The sequence below is a fragment of the Saccostrea cucullata genome, unplaced genomic scaffold, assembly GCF_032062105.1.
Source record: "Saccostrea cucullata isolate Sc308-1 unplaced genomic scaffold, CSIRO_AGI_Scuc_v1 ctg13889, whole genome shotgun sequence".
Lineage (NCBI taxonomy): Eukaryota > Metazoa > Mollusca > Bivalvia > Ostreida > Ostreidae > Saccostrea > Saccostrea cuccullata.
The window spans coordinates 29,194-47,219 of NW_026932279.1; the positions used below are offsets into that span (position 1 = coordinate 29,194).

The 18,026-nt window shown below is 34.0% G+C and overlaps 1 protein-coding gene across 1 annotated transcript; it reads right to left on the reverse strand.

Moving 5' to 3' along the window:
- Positions 1-13,472: 13,472 nt before the first annotated feature.
- On the reverse strand, positions 13,473-17,725 carry LOC134234761 (uncharacterized). Its single transcript, XM_062716805.1, has 3 exons — positions 17,508-17,725; positions 15,421-17,175; positions 13,473-14,739 (listed from the first exon to the last, which is right to left on the reverse strand). The coding sequence occupies exons 1-3, from the start codon at positions 17,723-17,725 to the stop codon at positions 13,473-13,475; spliced, it is 3,240 nt and encodes a 1,079-aa protein (XP_062572789.1).
- Positions 17,726-18,026: the final 301 nt, after the last annotated feature.

Genomic DNA, 18,026 nt, shown 5'->3' on the forward strand with positions numbered 1-18,026 from the left:
AAGTGTGAAAGGGCGAAAAAAAAACACGGGGCGAAAATAACCCTGTATACAGTATTCAAAAAATGACTAACATCTATTAAGTGTATGCCTTTGCGAAAAGGCGATTTGACAAGCCACCTCAATGTTAAACATACCTAACTTGTACTCATAAACACAGCAAATTAATTACAAACATTCCCTCGCTAATAATTAAATAAGCGAAGTAAACAAAGGTTTAAAATGATATTAATAATAGCCTATCTAAACTATGTAAATTATACGTTGTAAAAAATATACTTGATCTGCCTTTCACAGCACATAAAATACGTCAGGTTTATGGATATGACGTCATGTCGACAGGTTTGCTGCGATCAGTGATTTCTTTATAAACTGTTGTCTGGGATTTAACTAGTAATTATGTTTAATTTATTGAAAAGTTTTGACGTCGTTTATATGCTAATCCAGTTTACAATTGCAAAGTTTTTGATTTTCTAGTATCATGAGGAATACAAAATGTACGCAGCACTGTTAAGGCTAGAAAAAGGGGGCGGGGCATAATTTATACGGGAAAAGTTTACTGTGACGTCACACAAAAATATGACTTTTATGCATTCCTCATATTACCCAAAAGTGAAATAATTTGCAATTTTTAACTGTATTAGCATAATAAACAACAATAAAACTTATCAATGCATTAACAAAGTCGCTAGTAAATTCCTATACAGCTGGTTTTAAACGAATCACTGATCTCGATGAACTTGTCAATCATGACGTCATTTTGGTAAAAATGACGTATTTCATGTACTGTGAGAGGCAGATTTGGGAATTTTTTTAACAATGAAAAATGCGTTTTATTATAAAACAGAATATTATGTACAGGTTTTAAATAGGCTAATAATACCAATGTGTATCGTATGTTTAGTGCGATTATTCACTAACTATCGAGAGAATGTATTTAAATAATTCTGTCGTGTTTTTATGTTGAGGTTAGGTATATTTTACATCGAGGTGCCTCATTAAATCGCTCTTTCGCAAGGGCATACACTAAATAAATCTTAACCATTTTTTGAATATAAATAAAGGATATGTTCCTTAATTTGAAAAGTGCTGCTGCTTTCTTTAAATCGAGAGCATGACTTTATAAATACACAAAATATTTGGTAAAAGTCAAACATATTTCGACAAGGGCATATTTACTTGAAATTTTAATAGCCATTCTCTGTAAGCATTTAAACTCTTATATAGGGAGTGTGGCACGCATGGTCTTGGATTTTTATGAAACTTTGCATACATTCCTATATTGATGTATATAACTAAAATTCATAATAAAATGGTTGTTTTGGTCCATGGTGACCATGGCAACCCACATACATTTTTCATGGCCTAAAATTGCTAAATTTTGATGAAAAATGACCCTTTTTTGACGTATTAAAAGTATTTAATGGAACAAGCTATTAACATGATTTGACCTTTTTTGCCAAAATACATCATTTTACAGTGCTTTAGAACATTTTTAGTATTTCAGTAACTTTAACTCATAGAAAAAATATCCCTCGTTTATAGGTTGGATTTTTCTTGGGTAAAATTGTAGATTTTAGGCTCTTTTGAAAAGCCTGGCATAAATTTTTGCGGAGAGATGGGAAAAAATGCATACATTGGTTTGAAAGTCCATATATAGTTCTAATAAAAACTACAAAGAACTACTTGGTATTTATATTTAGTTTTCTTGTTACCATGGTTACAAACTTATGCTTTTTTAAAAAATCCTAGAAAAGTACAATACGTAGATACAATCAGGATTCATATAATTGTCTGAGTATTTTAAAATGGATTGAAACAAATTTAGGTATATAGAAAAAAACAGCAAAAACAAAGACATTTTTTTTTTCATGACTAAAGGTCAAAGGTCAAGGTCAAAATGGCAGATTTAGATAGATATTTAAGGAAACTAAACAACACTGTCATAACTAATACTTGTGTTTTAAACAACAAATGTAGAAACAAAATTACAGTTCTGGCCAACAATAACTAGCATCATATGAATGTGTGCCCATAAGGACAGAAGGTCAAAGCTCAAGGTCACAATGGTATATAAAGAACTACACACGCTAACTCTCAATTCCTGCCTACATTTTGCGACCATTTTATTCAATATTAATGACAATTTAGCCATAAAATCTTTGTTTTATACAAAGAACTGTGCAATGGTATTTCATTCATTATTTTAATACCAGTGCTAAATAGTACATAATCCCTTATTCCAACTCTTGAGATAAAGGGGGAGGGGGAGTCGATGATAATTTCCATTTAAATCGGACTTTCGCTTTTTTTGTCTATTAAAATATGCCCCCCCCCTCTGTCTGTTTTAACATTTTATTATCGTGGGATATCTTAAGAGGCCTACAATCTTTTTCAATTTGAGTTTAACCACAACTCGCTTTAGCATGAAAAGACCCCTGTTTATTTTTAGGTCAAGAGGTCAAGATAAAAAAAAAATGTTTGTATGTAAACCTCTCATTTCCGAGCGATACCTCAAAAAGCATTTAGGTAAGCTTTTTTATATCATAACTCCCTATGATCCCGCTCCCCCCTCTTTAACTGTCCCATCCCCTACCCCCACCACCCTCTGACACCCCCACTCCTCTTAATCTATGCAAGTTCTTATCTTCTTAAGCAGGGGACACATATTCTTTCAATTAGCTTGTTAATAATGCATTTATACTCAGGTATTCGGAATACTGGTATTGAAAATGTTGTATCCTGACCTCTATTTTGTATATTAAAAGTATTTTACTGGTATTACATTCTCCTTTTAGCTTGATGCATAATGTGAAAATGCTTATAAGTACGGTTTTCGGGTTTCATTGATATAAAGGTAGACAATTAAGAAAAGTGAACGACTATACACTTTCCATATTGAGTGCAAGACTTCTTGTACATAGAGAATAGTGCTTCAAGCATGTAAAGACACTCTTTTGTTGTTTTAGTGAACTAATTCCTTGCTCCTGAATGTACATTTTTAAAAACCATATTTAACAGTCCGAACTTTTCAAGTGACAGTCAAAATGTGTTTTCCAGTGATTTTTTTCAGAGAAGTTGACGGAAAAATCTAATTTACTTTGCAATATCATTCTTAAAAAAATGAGATATTAGAGATGTTGATGGTCAAATATTTCAATTCAAATATGCCTGGATCTACGCAAAAGATCAAGAACAATCTGTTGTAAAAATCTGCTGGACCTGTTCGAATGATCTGCTTTTATGTTTTAATTGATTGGGGTTTTTTTTTTTTTGCCTTTGTTTTGTTTCTTTGGGTTTTTTTTTTTTTGTTTTGTTTTTTTGTTTGTTTGTTTGTTTGTTTTTTTTTTAGGGGGGGGGGGGGGTCAGAAAATTATTTTCATTATTAATAAAATACTGCTAGACAGATTTAATATTAATTGTACTGCTATATTAAGGTTAAATCATAATGTATCTTAGTCCAGAGAAATGATAAACCGTTAACTTTAAATTTGATTCACAGACAATTTGTATTTCTATGCAACTCCCTCAATCATAAAAAGTATATTTTTGACTGGTTAACAAAACATTTTTATACTTGTTTATCTTGTTTACAACTACATACATGTAATATGACTGCGTTTACTATGGGTTAGGGGACGACCTTTGATCCGGAAGGGTTTTTTATCAAGTTAGGTTTATTTCCATGGCAGGACATATTATTTATTTCCAAGATGATCTTTAGGGAAAATTATTAATTTTCTTCTTCACAGAAAAAAGTCTGAAGAGCAAAGAAAAATTAATAATAATAAATAAAATTCCCATACTCTTTTTCGTTCTGGAAGGGAGGGTGACTTGTATCGGTAACAATTTTTTAACCCATATATAATAATTATATGTATTACATGTATACTATGGGTTTCAAAAATGATTACTGAAATAACGACCTGTGGATGGGAATTGTAGCTATTATTCAGTATAGATTTTTTCCCCTTTCAGCCAAGAACATATTATTCATTTTTAAAGATTTTTAGTCTCTGTAATCACATTCAGTTTTAAAAAATCATTCGCTTTCTAAAGCAGTATTCATTGCAGTTCTCAAGTATGTCACTCTGACTGATCGTGAGACACAGTAATTCTTTAGAAATAAACAAATTCATAATATTAGTATTTCTGAGATTTCAAAATTATCTTGAATCCTGTTTTGAAACTCCTTAGACCTTGAGGCTTATGCTTATATACAGAGCTGATTTCCTGTACTATATAGTCTTGTACATTTCACCATTTTTCACATATCAAAATTATTCTTTTGCATGTAGGAAATAAACAGAGGCTAAAATTTGTATGCACTTTAAATAAACAGGAAAAACAGTTGATTTTACTTGAATTCTAGGATATACAGAGCTGTATGCTGACAATATGTAAACAACTTCCAGTCATTTTTGTACAATGATATTTTTATCTTTCTCACTGAAGAGCTCACAATTATCAAAGGGAGATAATTCAATTTCAAAGTTAATGCCTGCTTTTTTAATAAAAAAATTCTCATATTTATAGAGAGAATACCAACAAGGTTTTAACATGCCATTTAAAATGATGTTATGTTTCATGAGTAACATGAATTGAAGGAGCCGCATTTCATTAAAAAACTTTCCCAAATATTGCATTTTTTTCCGAAAAAAAATCAACTTTAGACACCGTTTCCATGGTAATTACTCAACATTCATATGATCTAACTTTATTTTTTGAAGTAGTTTATGAGGTTGTACTTTCCAGCCAAATATGAAAAAGATCTGTGACTATGCGTGCCACAAAAGTTTAAGTGGTTACAGAGAATGGGTATTAACTATTAAAACGCAAATTCTGTTCAAAGCAGCAGCACGTTCCAGAAAGTGCAAGGTATGCAGAAACAATTAATAGCTTGCGTTTTTAATTTCTAATAGGGTATGCCCTTGCGATATTCAAATTTGTTAATGACCTAAATTCAGTACACGTACTATGCATTCATCACGTGACCGTCCATCGATGGGACCAAACTTCATACAGTACAGAGTAGGTTATACTATGCTATTTCCATTTAAGTTCTGTGATAATAGAACAGCTGAATAAAAATAATCTCAGTTTTAAACACAATTCCCATTTTTGCACTTCTATTTTTCGTTTATTTCTCATAGTAAGCCTTAACAGTGCTGCGTGCCTATCTTTATGTGATGCCATAGTAGACATTCCACGCATAAATTAGACCTCGCCCCCCTTTTTAAGCCCTAACAATGCTGCGTATATTGAGTTAATCAAATTTTGATTGCATGTTGAAGATTTTTTTTTTCATTTTTTATAGGATTTTGTTGAAGGTTGCAGAAATCACCAATGTGCAATTAATATGAAATGTGTACCTGGTCCTTTTGGTGCATATTCGTGTGAAATATCAGGTAATTTATTGTAGAAGATGCTTACTTCTACACGGCACCTGATTCCATCTTTGATATTTTAAGTTCCTTATTTGCTCTATACCCGATTCGACATGTTTAAATGGAATTGAATACTGCTCGTCATCTCCATATTTTTTTTTTCGCACGAATATTTAGAATTTAAAAAAAAAGTTGCGTACATTGTACAAATGAATACTAGATATTTTGTTGAAAGTTTAACTTCTTGTATGCGATGAAAATATTTAAAAAGTCACAAAATGCAATTGTTCACTTGACAAAAATTATAGTGACTCTGCGTATATCTTGATTGTTTTTGTATATCATACTAATTTACTAGTACTGCATTATTAATTAAACAAAAAAAAAATAATAAATAGAAATTAACGAACAAATATTGTGATGTTAGTCTAAATAAGAGTTATTAATCTTTAAAAGCAGAGCAAACATGGACGTCTAAAACACATGTAATTTTATGCACCTGCTCATCCTGTATTTTATACATTTTTATATCTTATTTTGTAGGTTGACCTCGATACTTTTTTTTTTCCGTAGTCAAAATCATGAAAATGTTAACTAACTTTTATTCACGACGACTTTATTTCACAATTAACGAAAGGTAAATTAGTTCACGGCGATAAGTCTTGCGATCAACCTATTTTTTAATATGTTGTTAAGAGAAAGAGAGAGGTTAAGGACCGGTTGGCGGCGTAAAATATTTGGGATGAAGAGGCTCTCACGAACCTCGCAAAAATTTTTCGCACGCAAATATATGTTGGTTTACAGTATTGAGTCAGCTATCTGTGTAAGGGGACAGGGATCAATTATTTAAAAAATTAAATTGTAGATTGTGGACCTCTACCCAGCTTGAAAAACGCAATACAAATAAAATCAAAGGGACAGTTTCTTACAATTGGCGTTGGTTCCCTTAGGATATTCCAATGCTATCCCTGGACTTATGAGAAGAAGTATAGACAAAAAGTGATATGTCAATCAGACGGAAATTGGACACATTACCAAAACACCCCTTGCAGTATGTAAAATTATCATGAAAATGCATATTTAAAAGCTAACATGAATTGTAAACAACTTAACATAATCATAAGTTGCCTTCTAATATCATTATTTCTTAAGACAATTTCTTTAAGAGAATTTTTAAAACTAATACATTATGATTTATTATTATTCAGAACCTTAGAAAAGAGAATTTTTGTACTTGATTTCCTTTATTTTTAATTCATATTCTTAGTATATTATATTTAATATAATTAACAATCCTCTTTTCAGACTTGGTCACCTGTGCTACTGAAGTGACGTCAGTAGAGACTCTGAACATTGATGATAAACAAATTGACGTACCATATGTTTACTCACAGGGACACAAATGGGCGGTAAATCAGTTTACAAGTGTAACTCTCTAGATTTATTTTTTAATGTATTATTTTATAAAACGCCTTCGTACGATTTCAAATTTTGATATCAGAAGTACATAATATATAAACAACTTGAAGATGTTTTCCTTTTTTTGTATGAACTCTTAAACCTTTTTTTCTATCAAAACCAACTACATTTATTGGGTGTTTGCCTCTCACACTGTCTGCGCATTTCGCACTAAAATATCCATTTTACCGCTGGATCTTGGTATTGACAAGCCTTATTTTGAATACACAGAAATATTTTTTTAAATAAACATCTCTTTTAAAATGATGTTAAACTTGCTTTCGTTGAATAAATTCTTCTTTGAAGGCCATAATATAATTAATTACAAATGTCTTGTGTATTTGCCCTTTTCTTGACTTCTAAACCATTCTTTATAAATTGGATCATAATGTTTACACTGTCAAATATACATGTCCTTGACATGTAGGCTATCATTCAGACTGCAAATTCCTGTCATGTTTTCTAATTGCAGAATAGCTTCCTCTTCATGTCAATTGACCAAGACAAAAGCCTCTTAAATTTATCTGTGGTGAATGAGTCTTAACATTAAGAATAATAATTAATAAACCGCTTAAGCTCGTTTTAAAAACTATACGTGAAATTGTCTCTTTTCTTAGGTGATACAAAGGAGATGCTTTAATAATACAGACTTTTATAGAAGTTGGTTCAACTACAAGACTGGTTTTGGTAATCTCAAAGAGGAATCCGATTTCTGGATCGGTATGCCTGAGAAAAGTTTTATTCTTCCTAAAAAAAATATATGTTTTATATTATAGATATTTTTGATGAGAAGAATGAATTATAAACACCAATAGAATTCTTTTTTATTATTTGATGTCACAGCTAATTTCTTTAATTGAATATATGTTTATGGACAATGTTGCAACAGGAAATGACGTAATACACATGTTGACGAAAAATGGGTACAATCATATGAAAGTAGATATGCTGAAGACAGATGACAAGCCATTAGAAGCAGAATACAGTTATTTCTTTGTCGGTAATGAAAGCACAGAATACATCTTAACAATAAGTGGGTTCACTGGGATATATGGTGAGAATAATATACTATATTTTCAGTTATATACCTTAATTCTTAAATATCAAACTAGAGGTAGTGTGAGCAATGAACTCACTAAATGATACCCCCGCCTCCCATCGCCTCCCATATGGTTATAATGGCAAAGCCCATGTTTTGCTTTGGCCGGGAAACCCAAAATATGTGTCGGATCAAAAGGTAAAATAGGAGGCGTACATAATGACAATATGTAATAAAGATTCTGTAAAGTTTCATTAAATTTCACAGTGGTATAAGAGAAGATGTGGATAAGAGATAGGTACCCCTAAGCGTAAAAGACAGACAGACAGACAGACGGACGTACGTACAGGTAGACGTACAGACGGACGGACGGGCGTACCGATTACTATATACCCTCCCACTTTTCAAGCAGGGAGTATACCTATAGTTTTAAGGGCAAAGTCCATGTTTTGCTGTGGCCAAGAAACCCAAAATATGTGTCAAATCACGAAGTAAAATGGGAGGTGCACAATTGCAGTATGTAAAAAAGATTCTGTGAATTAAGTTTCATTAAATTTTACTCAGTGGTATAAGAGGATTTGCGGATAAGAGATGGGTACCCCAAAGCGTAACAGACGGGCGGACAGACGGACGTACAGACGGATGGACGGACATACCGATTACTATATACCCTCCCGCTTTTCAAGCAGGGGGTATAATAACCAGATTACTGACCTTTGGCGAACATTGACTTTTAAATTGCATATCATATAAGGTGTCTTAATATAAGGCAGGTGACATCCCCTATTAATCGGTAACATCAGCCTTGATTTCCATGCATTGGTCAGTTTGACGGAACATTGCGATGTAGAATTCAGTTTTAAATATTAAATGAGTCAGCATGAATACGGCTGAATAATAGAAAGATATGCAATTATGGATTCTTTCTTTGGTTGAAATATTGTTTGTTCTTCAGTTAAAAATTTTAAAATATACATGTATAATTTTAAGTTTCAGAACAAACCATATCACCAACGAAAAAGCCAATATAATTGTTTTATCATATAGTCAGAATTCGAATCATATGTAGTGAGACCACATGACGATTTTATCATAAACAAACTTCTGTTGCAAAAAATAAATGTCTCGATCACAACTTACATCTTTCGTCTTACATCTGTGCTATTTAAAACATCGCAACATTTTGAAAATAATCCTGCAGTAGACTTCCTTGGCATTTTTTCTTGCTTCGATACACAGCCTCGATCGTTGCCTTCATATTATTTTCAACAACGTTTGAGGAATGGTGAAATCATAATACCCCGCACATGCACTGACCCTGCGGTGAATACGGCTTCAAACTCAGTGAATCAGTAGTGCTATGAACTGTTTCCGTTTGCGTAGATAATAAAAGGACTATTCATAGACTTTATAATAAGTTTGGTTACACGGCGATTATAACGACCATAAATTCTACTATATCCTAATATTACACGACGCTGTTAAATTTACTATACTATAATTTTATCTGTCAAAAGTCTACCTAAGTTTAAAACATTGTCATATTAGAAGAATGCTTTTGATTATCTAATAAATTGGGAGATCTAATTGAACATAATTTCATCTGAAGTGTTGATTGTGACGGCACAATGCCGCTGCACGTACACTGGGCCGCCGGTGAATACTACCTCAAGTCCAGAGAATATGTAGTGTTATAAATTGTTTGCACTTGTATAGATTTTATAGGGGCTATAATTAGACTAAATAACGATGCTTAATTCTTTATAACTATACATTATATTGATAGTGAATCATTATGTAACTTTTATAATCTTCACTTATTTCTTTTGTCATGAGCATGTATTTGACTAAAATGGATAATAGATATTATAGAAGAAAAGCCTACTACCAATGAAAGTAAAAAATATTCAGTTAAAAATTATACAAAGACAATATGTACAGGTGATAGTCAAATTATTTTTTGTTACACAATATTAAATGTCTCAATGTATCAGAATATATAATTTGATATTTTATTTAGATTGTATGGCAGACAAGACTGACAAAAGTGCAAACGCAAATGGTATGAAATTTAGCACAATTGATGTTGACAACGATCCATTGGGCGGAAGCTGTGCTGCAATCTGTCACTCAGGCTGGTGGTTCCATTCTTGTACTCGTGGGAATCTTAATGGATTGTTTGGAATCGAGAAAACATTTTCTGTGATGCGTTGGACGTGTGCAGACGGTCGGATATGTCCCCTCAAAGCCACAAGAATTCTGCTCAGAATATAGAAATAAAATTAGACCACCGTTAAACTACATGAATTGCAATGGTGGGAAGGGATATCAGCTAAACTATGCACAGTGATGACATTAAAAACCATGCAAGATCAAAGTTATGATTAACATCGAAGTTTATTTTTGTTTTAGCTCAGCTGAGCTGAAAGTTCACATGAGCTTTTCTGATAACATTTTGTACGGCCTCCGTCTGTCTGTTTAGCTGTCGATCCGCATGTCTGTCCATGTGTCTGTCATTAAACTTTTTTTCACATTTTCGACTTCTCTAAAACCACTGGGCCAATTTCAACCAAACTTGGTACAAAATATCCTTGGTTGAAGGGAATTCACATCTGTTCAAATGCACGGACACATCATTATTTAAAGTAGTCACTAACATAATTTAGAAAAAGTAAAACTTTGGCTGTACATGTAGTGTAGATTTAAATTTATTCAAATCATGACCTCTGGGGCAAGGGTGGGGCTGTTAATCGTTTTACATAGGAATATATAGGGAAAATCTTTAAAAATCTTCTCTAGAATAGCAATGGCATGAATGATCAAATTTATATGGAAGCATCGTCAGATAGTGTTGATTCAGGTTTGTTCAAACATTGACACCCCGGGGTAGGCGGGGACACAATGACCGATCAAAGTCTTACTTAGAAATATATAGGAAAATTCTTTAAAATTTTCTTCTCAGGAACCACTGTGCCAGGAAAGAAAAACATAGAGGGATGCATCATCAGGTAGTGTAGATTTAACTTTGTTCAAATCATGACCCCCGGGGGTAGGGCGGGGGCACAATGGCTGATCAAAGTTTTGCATAGAAATATATAAAAAATTCTAAAAATCTTCTCAATAAGTACAAAGCCGTGATTAGTCATATTTATATGGAAGCCCCATCAGGTAACGTAGATTAAAATTTGTTCAAATTATGACCCCTGTAGGTAGGACAGGGCCACAACAGGGAATTCAAGTTTTACTTGGAAATATGTAGAACAATTCTTTAAACATTTTTTCAACAATGGCAAAGCCATGATTAGTCAAATGAATATGGAAGCACACTCAAGTAGTGTTGATTCAAGTTTGTTCAAGTCATGACCCCTTGGGGTAGGGCGGGGCAACAATGTAAGTTCAAATGTAAAGGGCAATAAAGCCACAGGTAGTCAAAGAAATAGGTGATCATCATTAGATAGTGTAGAGGACTCAAGAATGTTCGAGTTATGCTCTCTCCCTTCTAAGGATTGGTTGGGACCACGTTTGGGTTTAAACTTTCAAATAATAAACTGATTTCTGTTTTTATTCGTAGCCGCAGTGCTCAGGTGAGCGATGTGACCCCTGGGCCTTTTGTTAACAAAGACTTTTGCTCTATGTACTTTAAAGCTAATATAAATGATTTTTTTTTCAAAAGTTAAAAATACCCCGAAACAAATGATTTATTTAATATTGTTTAACGCCGATTCAGAAATTTTTCAGCCATGTTTCGGCGGACAAAACAAATGATGAAGTAAAAAAAAACAACTTTAAACTGTAATGGATGATATAAAGTAATTTTAAGACTTTTAATAGGATCACATGTCGGGTATTATTTTTTGTAAAACTTGGATATAGCGATCTTCGTTATTTTCATCTTTTACAAAGTAAGAGATGATTAGGCGCTAATTTAAAAAAAAAATAACAAGGAAGATTCATACAAGGTAGTAATCAAAAGATAAATTAAAATATATTCAAAAGGTAACTTAAATAACATTGTTTTTGTTGTTTTATCTTTCACTACGATATTGACAGTAGTGAAGGATAAACTTCAAGAGTACTATGTACCAATATATTCAAGAAGTGGTGTAAATCAGATGCGCATACTCAAAAATTCCAGAACTTTTGGAAAATTTGAAATCACGAGATTTTACCAAAATCAACAGCTTAAAAACGTATGACTTTTCAACTTTATACAAAACCATTCCCCATGATAAATTAAAGCCCAGGCTTTTTGATATCATTGACAGCTGTTTTTTCAATAAGAATGGAACTCGTAAATCTACTTACCTGGTCATTGGTCATTTGCAAAATTATTTTCTTAAAACACATTCTGATTGCACTCACAGGCACTTTTAAGTTGACATCAAATAGATGCTTGAGTTTCTGAATGAAAATATCTATGTGGTTTTTGGAGACCAGGTATTCCAACAATTTATTTGTATTCCCATGGGTACCAATTGTGTTCCGTTATAAGCAAACCTTTTTTATATATAAAATTTTTTATGTGTGAAATGAAGAAAACACTTGGTGTGGACTTCAGCTCGACATTTAGATATATCGACTGTCACAGGGTGGCTGGCGGCTTCCCAAAATCACACAATACAGTTTTGTTAAAATAGTTTTATTTACAATATGCACAAACACACGCGTTTCTACATGGCCCAATGGCTTCCTGCTGGATGGCATAAAAGGATAGCTGGCCTAAATGGGACCTATAATATAAATCAAAGTTAGATACAGACATAATATAATTATACATTGCTCATACCTGTACATTGTGCTGTACATTTACTTAGGTGTATTTTACTGCATTTTACTTTACATAGTTGCATTTTACTGCACTGTACTTATACTTCACTTCAATTCATACTACTTTACTTTATAGAACTTTTACGTTCCCACATAAACTAAGTGTATTACTTGTAGACAACCACTTTAAGACGAATACTATACGCCATACTTTATACATACAACACTACGTCTACATTATACATATACTCATACACTTATACTTTTACTTATAACACATATACTTTACATGAGCAAATACACGTACTACTTTGAATCTAACTTACGAATGAAATTATAGAACAAAGTTCTGTGGCCATTTCAGGAATAAAAACCGTAAATAAATAATACAGCTTACAATTATAATAAATACACTTACCCAGAATAGGTGAACTTCTGGTCATGAAATAATAAAACATAGAACAAAATAAGGTAGAAAGTTGAGCAGTCTTAAGACACTTCTGCTCTCTTCAGTTGCTACGCCCAATCTGATTTCACGGGATTTAAATTCACCAGGTAAAACCTGCTAAACAAGCTTAAAAGTATGGAAAACATATTGGGCAAATAATATTAGTTATATAGTAATCAGATAAAACATATGGAAATCAAATACGGACATCAATTGTGACATTACCTTCCCCCTTTAAAGAAAAATTACATACATGTATTTTTTTCTCAAAGACAATTTATGTACAAGATTTTTTTTTTACTTTTCAAACATAAGATAAAACAAGAGAAAATTCTTCATTCATCAACTTTATTTACATGGAAATGCTGACGAATTCTTACTGTCTGCTTAAATAATCCGCTCCTACATTGTCCTTTCCTCTGATAGCCCTGATGCGGAATCGGTATGGCTGAAGTGACGATGCCCATCTCCTTAGTCTGGAGTTCACCAACTTCGTCTTATTCAAATATACTAGCGGATGGTGATCTGTCTCTAAAATAAACTCTTTGCCATAGAGATACCTGTGAAACTTTTGCACGGACCAAATGATACCCAAGCATTCCTTTTCTATCGTCGAGTAGTGTTCTTCACTTGGTTTTAGTTTGCGGCTGGCATAGGCAACCGGGAGTTTGAATTCACCTTCTTCCTGTAAAAGTACTGCTCCTATACCTCTGTCGGATGCGTCAGTCTGTACAATGAAAACCTTGGAAAGACCTGGTAATTTCAAAATCGGAGATTGTATAATAGATGCTTTTAGATTTTGAAATGCTAATTCCTGAGCTTCTGTCCACTGAAGTTTACTAGGAGAGAACTTTCTTATGAGGTCTGTTAATGGAAGAGCTATATGGGCAAAATTCGAGATAAACTTTCTGTAAAAATTTACCAGTCCTAGAAAAGATCGTAGTTGTTTTTTCGTCGTAGGATGGTTCGCCTGTTGTATAGCCGACACTTTATCTGGATGAGGATGTACTTTGTCATCGCCTATGATATGGCCCAAACACTCCAGTTTCCGATAAGCCAAAGAACATTTCATTGGTCTGGCAGTGAGATTTGCTAAACGGAGACGCTGTAAAACCTGAGAAAGCACAGAGATATGTTGATCAAAAGCATGAGTAAATATCAAAATATCATCTATGAAATTGTCAACATTAGACACGTTGTTGAGCACCTCTCGCATGAGACGACAAAAAGTAGCCGGAGCTGTAACCAGCCCAAACGGCATTTTGGTGAACTGGAAATAACCTTGGGGAGTCTGAAAAGCTGTCATTGGACGGGCAGAATCAGACAATGGCACTTGCCAGTACCCCTTTGTTAAATCTAACCGTGAGAAGTATTTATGACCTGATAATTTAGCAAACATTGCGTCTACATCAGGCATAGGCTCCGCATCAAACACAGTAATGCGATTCAGAGCTGTAAAATCGACGCAAAACCGATATGTGTTGTCCTTCTTTGCAACAAGGACTATTGGGGATGAATATGGACTTTCCGAATATTCGATTACCCTAATTTCTAACATTTTACGCACCTCATCTTTCACTGTTTCCATCATAGCAAAAGGGATTTGTCTCGGACTTACTCTCACAGGTTTATCCGTTGTTGTCCTGATTACATGTTCAAGCACATGCGTGTGGCCTGGTACATCTGTTACGGACAGATGATACAAACAAATTTTTTATTTGAAAAAATTTTGATATCATGTCACAAGTTTAGAAAAGTGGATGGTTCTTAGAATTTTTTCTCCTAAGAACTGGAAAATGAAATAGACTTGGAAAATATTAGTAATATTTCAATAAAAAACAAATATTTGCAAATCACATTCAGTAAAGGTTTACAGGTGAACACAAATGTCAGAATATGTTACCTTGGAGCTAAAAGTTTAATATAAACTTTAGAAAAATATACAAAGCCAGGTTAATTTTGTGAGGTAAATCGAAATGACAAAAAATTAGCAATATCACATAGTCTGATTTTTACTATTCAGCTTTTCCTAATAAAATTCACCTGGATTGGTATATTTTTCTTAAGTTTTTATTACACTTTTAGGACCATGGTAACATATTCTGAAATTTGTTTTCACCTGTAAACCTTTACTGAATGTGATTTGTCTATATTTGTTTTTTTTAATGAAATACTACTAATATTTTCAATGTATATTTCATTGTTCAGCTCTTAGGAGAAAAAATTCTAAGAACAGTCCACATTTCTAAACTTACGACATGATATTAAATCTATTTCAAAGAAAAACTTTGTTTGTATCATCTGTCCTTAAAACATCACTATACCTGTGTAAAAGATCCATAAGAGTTTGTCTCTCATCTCTGTTGAGATCTGGATTCACATCTACATCTTTGTAGGATTCTCGAGACTGTACGTGTACGAACTCTGCTTCTTCATCATACTCACCAACTGATTCATCAAACTGAATCTGTTCTGAATCTACAACTGACATAACACATTGAACAACTGGTTCACAACGTTCTATATATCTTTTTAACATATTTGCGTGATATGTCTTTACTTTTCCCTTCACATCTAACTGATAGTCTACTTTACCTATCTTTTTCACAATTTGAAAAGGGCCTTTCCATTGCATAAGGAGCTTATTACTATCAGAAGGCAACAAAACCAAAACTTTCTCTCCTGGTTTCATATTTGGTACTCTAGCCTTCTTGTCAAAGTACACTTTGTGTCTTTCTGACGCCCTCTTAAGATTCTCCTGTGCCAACTCCCAAGTTGACTCCAATAGCTCGCGGAGATCTAAAATGTACTGGTAGGTAGACTTTACCTGTGGATCCGGAATTTTTTCCGTCCATAGTTCTTTCAGGATCGTCATGGGTCCTCTCACCGTACGACTATATAACAACTCAAAGGGAGCAAAAACCAAACTTTCCTGGGGCACCTCACGATAGGCAAAAAGCACAGTGGGTAGATATTTGTCCCAGTCTCTTGGTCTATCTATACACATACGTTTAGGCATTTGCTTAAGTGTGCCGTTAAACCATTCAACTAACCCGTTGCACATAGGGTGATACGGAGTAGTTGTTAACTGTTTCAACGAAATGAGTCTACTCACCTCTTTCATGAGCCCGGAAGTAAATTGGCTTCCCATGTCTGTCAATATTTCCTCTGGAATACCTGTATAGGAGAACATCTCAAGTAAGGCCTCAGCAACCCGCTCTGTGTCTATTCCTGGTAGTGCCTTCGCTTGTGGAAATCTTGTAGCGTAATCGACTAAAGTCAAAATAAAACGATTACCTTTTTCAGTTGGAGGGTGAAGTGGACCTACAATGTCTACAGCAACTCTTTTAAAAGGCACGTCTATTAAAGGCATTCTACCTAAAGGAACTTTCGTCACTGTACCCTTAGACACCGTTCTTTGACATGTATCACAAGACCTACAAAATCGTTTTATCTCCGACTGCATTCCTGGCCAAAAGAACTCTGACAAAGTCCTACAAATGGTTCTACTAATCGCTAAATGGCCAGACATGATCAATTCATGGGCTAATTTCATTACAATATGACGGAACTTGGATGGGACTATAAGTTGAGAATAGGTCTTACCACTGTCTTTTTCTGCTGACAGATATTTCCTGTACAGAAGACCATTCTTTTCAAACCACTTGACCTTACCATCACGTGACCTTCGACCTTCCTGTGCATATCTGCGTGCCGTTTCGAGTGACGGATCTGACTGCTGCTCTCGCAATATGTCATCTGGGTTGATTTCATCTTTGACGATTTCTGGAACTTTAAGAGGTTTATACTTTTTCTGTTTTTCTTTTACCTGTTGTCTTGTTTCAACCGCTGTAATAGTGTTAGGTTTCCATTCTGGATCCGGATCATGAGGTTTCCTGGCATTCTCTACTTCACCTATAATCAGATCAAAGACAGGATTTTCCATACACCAACATTCATACTCACCTGATACATATGGAGAATCAATGACAACCTTTGCCACTGGGACCACTATTCTCGTGCTGTCTGCCAAAACACACGTTTCTTGTCTACCTGTAAAGTTTTCCTCTTTTACCAGACTACAATGTTTCGACATCCTGAATCTCTCAGTAAAGTAACTGGATGACCTTCAACGTAACCAGCTGAAAGAGGCATTGGTTTCTCTGTAGAATGACATGCCGATGTTAAAACGGTTGTATGGTCACTCACCTGACTACAAATAGACGGGTTTTGACTGTAAATCAGCGCTGCGCAGTTACTTGGATTTGCATTACTACCACTTGCTTGAACTTTCCCAAGTTCGTCCTTGCACACTGCTGCACTTGAGTTTTTACTTTTAAATCTGCACTGGGGTGCAATGTGACCATATTTGTTACATACAAAACATTTTCTTTCATTGTTTGGAACAAACCTTGGCTTCTGTTGCTGATGCTGACGTGCATCTTTGGGTTTTTCTGGTACCTTTCTTACCTCAGGTTTATGTACTGCCTTTGAACACAAATTGATAGCACTAGTATTTCTGGCTTCCCTAAACTGATCAGCTAACATACTCATCTGATCCACTGTCTTTGGAACATTCTGCTTCAGAAATACAGCCAATTCAAAATTACACACATACAGTACCCGCATCGTTATTCTTTACAATTCTATCGTGTCCTATCGTGCGTGCATCCTATCGTATCGTGCGTGTATCCTATCGTATCCTATCGTATCGTGTTTTCCGTTTATCAGGTTTTGCGTTTTCTATCGTGTTTTCCGTTTATCGTGTTTTGCGTTTATCGTATTGATCGTTTATCAGGTTCTATCGTGTATCGTGTTTTGCGTTTATCGTGTATATTCGGAAACCCTCGCTTTTTATCTTTACTATGTAAAGAAACTACTGAGCTATTCCGAGTTTCTTTTTCGTTTTGTTAATAAAAATAAGATTAAT